Genomic DNA, 11,270 nt, shown 5'->3' with positions numbered 1-11,270 from the left:
ATCTTTCATAACAGTACCTACTTAACACACAATTTTTTTTACTAAAAGGGAATAAATTGATTTTGTGTATAAAAGCATTGTTAATTTTTTTTAAACGGAATAATTTTATGTTATGAACAAAGGGACAAACAAACTTATCTAACAGTGAAAAAAGATCTATCTACAAAAACCTGTCACGAAAGATTTGTTTTATTTGTGGATTTTGCAATGTGGAATTCAAGCATGACTAAGCAGATTAAACTTTTGATTATTAATCAAAAATACATGTTTTTGTTAAACAAGTGAATATAAATTTGCCGAATTCTAAGTATTACGTTGAATTGATAATAATTCAACCATAAGGTAAAAACGTTTGCAAGCTACTACATTTCAAATATGTATATTTTGCTGATCAATGAACTAGAAATATACTGTTTTCATACATCAATCTCTGAAGTCGCCGTTTTTTCGGCACCTCTGATTGTGGCCCTGAAATTCTGTTTGACATTTCGCTCACTCCTTTCAAGAACATCATAAATCAAAAAACTTGATTTTTCAGGAGAACGTTTTTAATGTTTAAAAATAAAATACAATGTATTAAAAATAAATATCAAGCCACTTATTGAACTTTTTACTGTGCAACAGATCTTTTTAGGTGAAACCTGAAGGTTTTTTCTCCATCTGAAAAATATTTAGTCTATTTAAAAAAATAGTTAAACAATACCTTTTCTTCAAAATGCAAAAACAACACTTTCTGCCCTGTAGCGGGTAAATGTTAAGTTAAAAATATGCCGCTTTTACTGGGATAAAGTACATTTTCTGGGCATTCTGAAAACATGCACATCTGAAAATTAACGATTTTTGATTTATGACGTTCGTAAAAGGAGTGAGCGATTTCTTTATTAGGGATTTTCGTAAGTAACAATTTTTTATAATTAAGGTTTCATCCTGCATGTCTATTTTGACAACTGCATGCATACTTATATGTTAAATATCAGTATCCCAATATTGCCAGATGGTGGTTGGAGGTTGCAAATATATGTTTTTAAATCACCCGAAATAAAACACATTATTAATTTAAAAGATTTTTTATTATGTACATAAAGAAAGTTGAATATATGAATAAAATTCTGATTTATCACACAAACACTCGACTATGAATTATATTCTTACAGAATAATGATACATATTTTTTTGTTGTTTAATTTTTGGCAAATTTCAATCAAATAAAACTCTTTGAATAATTTTTATTCTGTTTTCTTAAAAATGACAGTACCCCGAGACCAGTTACAATGCAGGTGGGAATAGACACAAAAAATATAAAAATCTTTTCATTTTCATGTAGAAAATACAAAAAACTTAAAAGTAAAATTAAATATTCTTTAAATTCTTATATTCTAAGAAATAAAAATTAAGTTCCAAAATTCAAATTAACGGATTTTTCAGTTCATTTACACAAATGTGGACATTGTGCAAGATTATGCAACAAAATAAAACTAAATCAACTCGCAACTAATATGAAAATACAAATTGCAAAACAAAGATAATTTTAAATTTTTTTTTTGTTGACAATATAAATTTTGTTTATGAATTTTTGTCTCGTGTGGAAAAATGAAATAAAAGCTTAGTACGCATATTTTACACGTAGATAAATTTTGAACAACTTGACTTGAATAGCATTCACAATCACATAAAATTAACAATAAAGTCTGAATTATTCTTGATTTTCCAGATGTTCATACAGTAAAGTTTTTGTTATTTCTTGAAAATATTTTTGGTAGATTGAGTACGTAACAAAATTGTCATTATCTCTCATTTAGCATAACTAAACTGAATTTTAACTTGTTAATGATTATTACATTTTAAAAATAAATGCGAGTTAATTATGAAATAAAATAAATAAAACTATGCAGCCTTGAAACAATAAAACGACATTAACAGAGAAATCTTAAATTACAGGCATATTTAATAATTCTTACAACATCAATTTTATATAGCACATTTAATTGACTGACGAACAGAAAGACCTATGTGTTGCGCATTTGGAAATGTAGATACTATACTTGAATACATAAAACATTCAAATATCACTATTAGAAGAAAACAGAAACAAAATAATACATACATGTATTTAAATTACCAAGAGTACAAAACTTCGTTTCAATTTATCAAAAGATGGACTCATTGTTGATTTGTGGGCTTAATTTAAAACTGAGCTGTAATATTTTTTTTTTTAACAAAACCCAGAAATCTGTAAAACTTTTGTCAACAGATTTCTTGATAACAATGCTATAGGAAATGCGAACCAAGATTCTAATCTATTTTAAATTTTAAGAAAATAAGAAATTTAAAAAATTCATTGTGAGCGGGATTTGGCACTAAGTTTCAGTTTCCCCCACATTTTTTGTTGTGAAATCTTTTAAAATTATATGATTTCTTTCAGCTCATTATTTTTTTTACCATTAGTAAGTTTATTTTCAAAAAACATAATCAGTTTTTCACAAAAATAATTATGAATAAATATTTTATGGATTTCCCTTGACCAAATAACAGCATTGGTAAATTTTGGATTACAGCTCCGTTCGAAATCAAGCCCAAAATTTCTACCCACTCTTTCCACATTTGTCGGTCAGATAAAGCTGACCGTGAGAAATGTTAGACCAGAGAAAATAACCTTATTCATTCTATTTAGATTCGGATAAAAATGCTATAGAATATTATTTTCCATGATAGCCAGATCTCTTGTATGGACAGGTAAAATTTACTCGGGCAATGTACGCACGACAACCAAAACATTTAGAAACACAGATTAAAATAGTTGCCATTTTCCAAGAATCGCATCCTTTATGGCCTCTATGTACTGAGCCGGCACCCAGTAAATCCAGTACCTGGAGGCTTCCGTGGGACCCAGTTGCAATCCCTAAAAATTACCAAATTGTGCACATTATGATCAGCAGCAACGTTACACCATCATCATCCTTCAAGAAGATTTATCTTCAATCTGCCGACTAAACACACTAAGTACGGGAAAGGTATTTCTACCCGTTCGGTCGCTTGATACTTAAGGCTGGAAGGGTATTTTTACCTCCTGCGTCAGCCTCATTTCAAGGTCAGAAAATTAGAAATTATTTAATGTTTTTATATGTACCAGTGTCTTTGTTAAGGTCTTAACTATTTGTACACAATTATCGAATCCCGACGCCAGCACTCTGCAGGCATAAAAAACACTCGACCTTAGTGTGTTAATAGTGACTTGTGTTTAGATCTGCAGATCTGTAAAGTCAGCAAGTTGAGATACGTCTCATACAAAGATGGGTTCTCCCGCTATTGGGTAGGACAAAGATGGTCACCATTAAAAGACTTTCACGAGAAGGGAATTAATGATGACACAAATTCATCCCTGGGTAACTTTCCTTTTTTTAAATCTTCATTTTTATTGAGATTCTTCGGCTACGCCACAAACCTAACTCTATTTGTCTGACCCAGTGGTGGAAGAACTGAAAGATGAAGAACTAAGAATAGGGGTGAATAATAGCTAGACCTTACCATTATATGATACTCCTCGTGCTCTTTGATGGGTTCAGATGTTATTCCTGTGAAAAAAAAATTAGATCAGCATATAAAGTTAACAGCAAGTAAAATTTAAATGAAAAATGGATAGATATTACCACAAAGTGACTGACAAATCAATTAATGAAAAAAATACCTTTAATAGAAGTGGTACATATTTAGCACATTTTAGACATCGCCCTGATAGCAGAGGACGAGAGTGACATGAACCACATGTTAAACACTCTCTCTAATGCTCTGGATAAGTTCCATTTGAAAATGAATGCCGCCAAAATAAAATCAATGATCGTTGAAAAAGAGCAATCTGACCTCCATCCAACAATACTTCTCGGAAATAGAGTAATTCAACAGTTGGATCAATTCTGTTATCTGGGTAGCACGCTAACATATAACAATAAATGTACCCTAGACATAAAAAAGAGGATAACGCTAGCCAAGCAAACTTTTATGAAAAAGTACAGCCTCCTATCAAACAAACATTTAAAAATTGAAGTAAGAAAAGGATTCATAAAGGCTTTTGTTTGGAGTGTTTTGTTGTATGGGTGTGAAACCTGGACCATCCAAAAGTACGAAAAAGACCGGCTTGAAGCATTTGAGATGTGGGTTTGGAGGAAGATGACCAAAACATCATGGGTCGTAAGGAAGTCCAACGAAAAGGTGTTGCAGGACGTAAAAGAAAGAAGAGAGCTTATAAATCATATTTTGAAGAGGAAGGCCAAGCTAATAGGGCACTCAATTAGACATAGCACCTTTCTTAGCAACATCTTCGAAGGAAGAATCTTGGGAAAATGAACAAGAGGCCGCCCAAGAACTTCATACTTCCAGGATTTGAAGCGGCTCATGGACGTCTCCTCCTATTCGCAGCTCAAGAGGATGGCGACTGACAGAGACAAGTGGCTGACACAACAAGGCGCTGCCTTTAGAAGATGATGATGATATTTAGCAAGTGAAATATAACCCTAGATAACTTAACTATATTTGTATAATACAATCGCACAATATTGACATGTAGTAGCTGTGCGGAATAGTGATTTATTGTTAAATGTCTCTTACATTCATTCCTAATATACCAAACTTAAGTGCCATGTGACCGGCTCATATTTTTAATAAATATGTACTTTTAAACTGCGTAGTCCGCCAGATGAATTTTTAGATATAATTAAAATGTAATTTGTTTTTAAATGAGTATAAATATTTTATTATAACTTAATTATAATGTTTACCGGTCTCGAAGGTAACCGCTTCTTTATCAAGACTTTTTAATACTAAAAAGGTTTAGTTATTAAGGGTTAAACGATAAATGCATTGATATAACCACAAAGTGACTGCCGAATCAATTAAAGAAAAAATACCTTTAATAGAAGAAAGTCCGAGTTTCTCAGTTCTTTCTTTGGTCCCGAGCCACAGCTGATCTTGTTCGAGTTTGAAGGTTAGCCGCACCTTTCCTCCGTGTTTATTCAGCATTCCACTCAGAGGAACGGGAGGCAAGGACTCCTGGACAATAAGGGAACGTAATGCATGTTAGTTTGGTGCCACAATGTTCTAATAATAATGAAACATGGTAAACTTAGCACATAACAACATTCTGATGATTCTAAGAATATCATCGCTGTTCAAGCACGCTGCCATCACTGTTCACTGTTATTCAATTCTAATGTTAGTCGTTTTTGTTTGAGCCATGATTTTTGTCCACCTCCGTAGTGTAATTAATGGTCAGCACGCTCGGCTACCGTTCTGGAGGTCCCGGGTTCGATTCCCAAGGGGGGTAAAATAAATATAAGTGATTTTTTCACTGTAATATTTATTCAATATTACCATGGACTGGTACCTGAAGCGGAGGGCTGATCACCCTGCCTTCATGTGTGTAGCCGACGTAAAGAAAACGTAGATTTAGAAATAGAATTTAATTAGCAGGACCTCGGTATGTGTTAGCAATGTACTGCCCCCTCAATAAAGACTGAAATGTGTCGCTTTCGGGGGTGGTCTTTGCCCATACCGAGGAGAGAAATAGCTCTAGGCTAGATTAAGCTATTTTTAAGACATTTGTTCTTACAATGTTGTAATATGTTCTGAATAAATTGTAAACTGTATACTGCTCTGTGGTGCGCGCTCGACTGCGCCGAAGTAGCGGAGTGGGGATGTCCTTATACGTGCTAAAGGGAGACGGTACGCGAATGCCCTCGCTCCCTCTACGCCGTGATTGGCGGACATACCCCCCTCCGCGATTGGTCAGGCACGGCCGGGCGGCGCTACGGCGAGGCACCCAGAGCGGGTATATATAGGGCAACATTCATCTCAATAAATCAGATTTCGACCGACTACCGCTGCGTTTTCTTCTCTCCGCCCCGCTTTTTCCCGACTTCGCTGCCCGCCCGGACTCATCGCCCCGAGGAACATTCGACCGCCGCTACCCCTGGACTTGGACTCGGATTTACTTTGGAGCTGACTGCACCCGGACTGGACGACGACGGAGCCGCCCCGACGACCCGACGGAGCGATACCGGACTTACGACCCGGTTGCCTGCTGCGTGCAGGTTGCGACTGCCGGTGATATCGCCTTCGCCGGCGATCGCAAGGGATCTCTGGGCTTTCGGTGGATCTCTACGCGGGTAGATCCACCGTCGAGCGCGGCCGCGGACTGAGACTTGCCCGGCCGCTCTGCGCTGACGCCAGCACCTGCGGCATCTACAGTACTTTGTGCTGCGGCGCGATTGCCTAGTCGCCGCGTCGTGTACAATGTGTAAACGATCAAGATAACACTGCGTTTATATGACACAGTGCCCTATGCACCATTGGGGTGCGGATAAGGGTTTTATTATATGATTTTTGCACATAAGTGAAAAAAAAAATGACTAGTCATCAAAAAATTATTTTATTAAAACAAAAATATTTCGTAATTACTTTTTCGATTATAAGTACTCTTATAATGTCAAAACATGTGTTGAGGGCTGAACACTTTTGTTGTCCGCAGTGATAGAATGACAGTATCTCACTTATATGTCATGTTTACGGCTTAAAGTATTTGTAAAATATCCTGATAACCTTTTTTCCTTAGATGTCATGATATTTGTGATAAAAATTCTTCTATTGTTTCGGTATTAGAGTACGGATTCACTGATGCGAATTTTTTATATGATCGGATCTTAGCCACCTCTATTTGAACAACACTTTAAAAAATCATACTTTAAAAATCATGGTATCATTCTTTTGAAAAAAACATTTTCAAGTGCAATATTTTTTAGGTATATTTGTCGCACGCTGTCAACACATTCATCTTACTAAGCAAGTAAGTATATATAACCGCCGTTTGAAATTTCTCTTTATTCACATTTTTTTCATGTTTTCGGATTTACCAGGAAATCGATAACTGTTTTTTTTTCACCATCCATCATTCATTTTGAATCATGCTTTTGAGTTCAGAAAAAAAAATTGTGTTAAATTTTGCCAACTAATTAGTTGACAAAATTCAATTTAATCAAATGAGATTGTCAAATTACACTGATTGTTATTAGATTGATTTGGTCACATTTGATACGCAAATGAATCCCGGGAGTGGACAGCATGGCGATTACATGTTTTTTTTTCTTCATATGTAAATAAAGACAAAAAGAAATTCATGAATGCGGAGTGAACCGAAATAAAGTATTGCTCAGAGAACATGTAATTGATTTTTTTATTTAATTGTTCTGGTAGATGATGACTAATGAAGTGTGTCATACAATGACAAAGAAAACACAATAAAAATTATCTTTAATCTGTTTGCAAAGAATTTAAAGCATTACCTATCGTAAAAGGAGGAATATGATTATGTTTCAGTTATTAAGAATGGAATAAAGCTATGTATATATTTTTTTGATCAAGCATAAAACAAAATCATCTAAAAGACACAGATGATGCCATAATTGTTGTCTCATACCACAAGAAGTTGAGGAATGTTTGGTGATATTTCAACTCTCTCAAAAACCATAAAAAAGGAACTGATGGTTATTGCATCTGTACATTTTTTCTCTTTGCTATTTGTAAATATGATAATTAACCGGATCCACGCAGCTCGCATAACCGTATGTGTTTTAACAAAACATGCCCCATACGCGGCTGACATAAGCGTTTGTGTTTTTACATCGCTCCAAGTTTCGAACCTCAGTTCAACTTAGAGGGATTTTCGGAACTTTGGATAAAATAATACGACAATCCTCGGCCTTATGACATCTGTTGAAATATCTGACTAATAATTTGTAACATCACAAGGATAAATAAAAGAACAGATCCCTGATTTTTCTTGCGGTCGGTAATTAGTCCGCGCCATAATCATGCCCTATATCTGTCTCACTCTCGACGCTACGCATCGCCAGTGGGTAAGAGTGACACACGATGCGTGCTTTGATTTATTTATGTTACGATCTAATTTGTTTATATTACGATATATTTCAAGAATAGTACCAAAAAGGCACAATGAATCCCATTGAGCGTTTTTGTTTGGGAAAATAAATCGTTTCTTAACTAAATACATGATAAAAGTAATCATTTAAAAAACGGCGAAATACCGCCGCGCACGGGCGTCTCTTAGGAACAAAGTTAACGTGGTTAAAAGGTATACTATATAAGCCCTCATGTTTTCAGATTTTGAACTTGCATTCATATGCTGTTTGGGCAGTGATATTAACAGCAATAAATGAATCTGTAAAAATCAATCGATAAGATTTTTTTTCAGAAAGGGAATTTGGTTAAATTACCTTTGTGCCTTTGATACCGGGCATGACATCTGGAGGCACGCCTTTGTCTAATATCTTCCGGTGAATTTTCTGTTCGCATAGTGGTTCCTTGGAGCTTGATGATCCTGCTGTTTTTTCTTCAATCAAACATTGCTACAACATGAAAAAGAAAATATATTAAATTGAATGTTATTATGTGGATGGAAAAAGGAATAAATTATTAAAATTTTAAATCAAAAAAATATTTTTGTTATGTATGCGTATGTATGTATAAATATGCTGTAAAAAATTAATAATAAAAGAGTGTAAAAATTGATTTTATCAGAAACGAAACTTTTCACTTCATTAGACACTGATTTGTGACTAATCACAACTCCGAATTTTCAGAAAAAACATTTGAAGTATAATGCTTTGGTAGTGATGTACATTATTGTATTGTCAAGACTATATTCCATTTAATTATTATTTATAAAATAGTAAAGCAACATGGCTACTTTAAACACGCTCAATGCGTGTATAATAATGTCATACAGCTCGAGTTTTTGAAAACTCAAAACTTTGTTCAAAATCAAATTCTACTTTCTATTAAATTATAAATTAATGTATTCCTTTGTGTTTTCAAAACACATAAAAGCGGCTACAAATCCTTATCTTTATTGAACACGACATATTTGTATGGACACAGGAGCCGTTTTCTATGCACAGAATGTGTTAACAAAGATGTAAAATGAGTCTTCTGAGATATCAAGAATAATGAGTTTCGGCAGTCTCGTGGTAAAAGAGCAATATGGTAAAATAAGCTGTATTTGACATTCACATAAACATAAAGCTAAAAATTTTGAAACAATAAACTAATGTAAAAAATATAATCAGGTTAGGTCACGTTAGGAGTCGAAATAATTGGCGGGTATATATGAGGTTCGCCTTCGTGGTGTAATGGTCAGCGTGTTTAGCTACCGTGCTGGAGGTCCCGGGTTCGATCCCCAGAGGGGTGAAAATAAATATTAGTGATTTTACATTGTAATATTTATTTAATATTAACCTGGACTGGTTCCTGAAGCGCAAGAGTGATCACCTTGCCTTCGTGTAAGTAATGATCAAGATAACACTGCGTCAATTCGATGCAGTGCCCTATGCACCATTGGGTGCGGATAAGGGTTATAAGTAAGTAGTAATATATGAGGATCTCCTGCTCCTGGAGGATATGCATTTGCATTAACGTGGGAGAGGCGAAGAATGTTTGCAAAGACAGAGTGGTGTGGCGTTCTAATCTCGTTGCCTACCATTGCGGGAAAGCAGGGTGATGGTTGGTTGGTTGGTTAGTTAAAATAATTATTATACAATGAAAAAAAAATAAGAAAATCAGTCCCAAAAATAGTGAGCAAAAATTAACTCAACTAGCAGAAACATTTAGACACAATCATCGCCAATAGGCAGTATTTCCATGGCATAAAAATGGAATGCATAAAATTGAAATATTTGATGGAATCCATTATACGAACCTGTATGATTGTACAAATAAGAATAATACAGTACAATTAATAATGTGTTTTGAATATTGAAAGCATTAACTTTGTGGATCATATTGATATATTATTTCGAGAAATAAAAATACTTTGTGTTCTGATCCACTCACATTTTTATTAACCAACTAGTTTTGGCAACAACCTGTTGCCCTCTTCAGGGTTTCATTTATTACTAATAATAAATGAAACCCTGAAGAGGGCAACAGGTTGTTGCCGAAACTAGTTGGTTAATAAAAATGTGAGTGGATCAGAACACAAAGTATTTTTATTTCTCGAAACAATTAATAATGACTCATTCACTTTGTCTAATTGGTTGAAAAGCAAAGTGGAAATAGTATTTTCTATTTTTATTTGTTATTTGTACAAGTAGGTAAAAATATTATTATAACTTTTTTTCTATTATATCATTGAGAAATATCACTAAAAATATTTTTAATACAAATAATTAGTGCAATTATCTATGGAAAAAAAATTCTCGTTAGATGTCAGAATATAAAAAAAAACTATCTCAGTGTTGCTCAAATCTGAGACCTTATGCATATGCTGAGACATTATAACCAATACACTGCAGCAGCAAAAGCTATTTTAGCAGTAAAAAATATTAAAAATACACAATGACTCAGCAAAAAATAAAAATATTAAGAAACATATGGTTATATAGGTATTGAATTATATATAAATGGGAGCCTCTTACTTGTTTGCAGCTTGTTACGGCCAGAATATCATTCATTTTAGAGCCAACTACCATGATTTTCCCTCCTTTAACAACGCCTGCTTTTCTCAGAGTCATGTCATCTTTAGCCATTCCTTTGATAAGTAGTTTCTGGGCATTTTGCACAACACCAATGATCCCTTCTAAGTGTATTTTCAACTCTTTGATCGTTTTATCCCAACCGAATGTAATGTCGTATTTGTTTTTGTTAAAAATAATTTTGAATTCTACTTTTTCTTCCGCGTCTGCTTCCTTCGCTTCTGTCATGGGATCATCTGTATCGCTGTCTTTGTGTAATTTGTTGGGTATTTGTTTCCCATTTTCACATTCGGAAAAGTTATCTACGGATTTAACTGGTTTATCGGCGACTGGCGTAGAATTCGGATCACAATTCTCGGAGGAATCTCCTTTGTCAGACTCTGAAAAGTGAGTAAATGGACAATAATCAATCAACGGATGAAAAATAATATTTATTTCAATAGGAGAAAATATTTTTAGCAATGCACGTGTAGACGTTAATGCATTTAATTTACGTACCAACGCAATCCATTTCGTAACGAAATTGCAACGAGAAGGATGACAATAATATTTACGTCAATTTTTCATGTGTCAGTTGTTTAAACCAGAGACAGCTACCAAGTACAATTTTTTTTTAAACAGCTCCTTTTTTCTATGGTTTGTAAGTTTATGGTTGATTTTTTTTGTTTGATTTCAGGTAAGTACCCACGCAAACATACTTTTTTAGTTTATTATTTATGTAGTGTCAGTCTG

General features: G+C 34.2%; 1 protein-coding gene across 1 annotated transcript; it reads right to left on the bottom strand.

The window, feature by feature from the left end:
• Positions 1–1,051: 1,051 nt before the first annotated feature.
• LOC148304731 (ubiquitin domain-containing protein UBFD1-like) lies at positions 1,052–11,136 on the bottom strand. Its single transcript, XM_088267859.1, has 6 exons — positions 11,037–11,136; positions 10,482–10,918; positions 8,283–8,414; positions 4,902–5,043; positions 3,526–3,572; positions 1,052–2,899 (listed from the first exon to the last, which is right to left on the bottom strand). The coding sequence occupies exons 1-6, from the start codon at positions 11,047–11,049 to the stop codon at positions 2,789–2,791; spliced, it is 882 nt and encodes a 293-aa protein (XP_088123985.1). The 5' UTR covers positions 11,050–11,136; the 3' UTR covers positions 1,052–2,788.
• Between the last annotated feature and the right edge of the window lie 134 nt (positions 11,137–11,270).

Source organism: Brachycentrus maculatus, unplaced genomic scaffold (assembly GCF_059751285.1).
Source record: "Brachycentrus maculatus isolate JH-2025_06_01 unplaced genomic scaffold, ASM5975128v1 h1tg000306l, whole genome shotgun sequence".
NCBI classification, from domain to species: Eukaryota; Metazoa; Arthropoda; class Insecta; order Trichoptera; family Brachycentridae; genus Brachycentrus; species Brachycentrus maculatus.
This window is presented reverse-complemented; position numbering and strand designations above follow the sequence as displayed.

Coding starts and splice junctions, on each gene's coding strand:
- LOC148304731 (XM_088267859.1), bottom strand. Junction 5,044..8,282: donor CCGGTATCAAAGGCACAAAG/GTAATTTAACCA, acceptor CTTATTGTCCAG/GAGTCCTTGCCTCCCGTTCC. Junction 3,573..4,901: donor CGGACTTTCTTCTATTAAAG/GTATTTTTTCTT, acceptor TTTTTTTCACAG/GAATAACATCTGAACCCATC.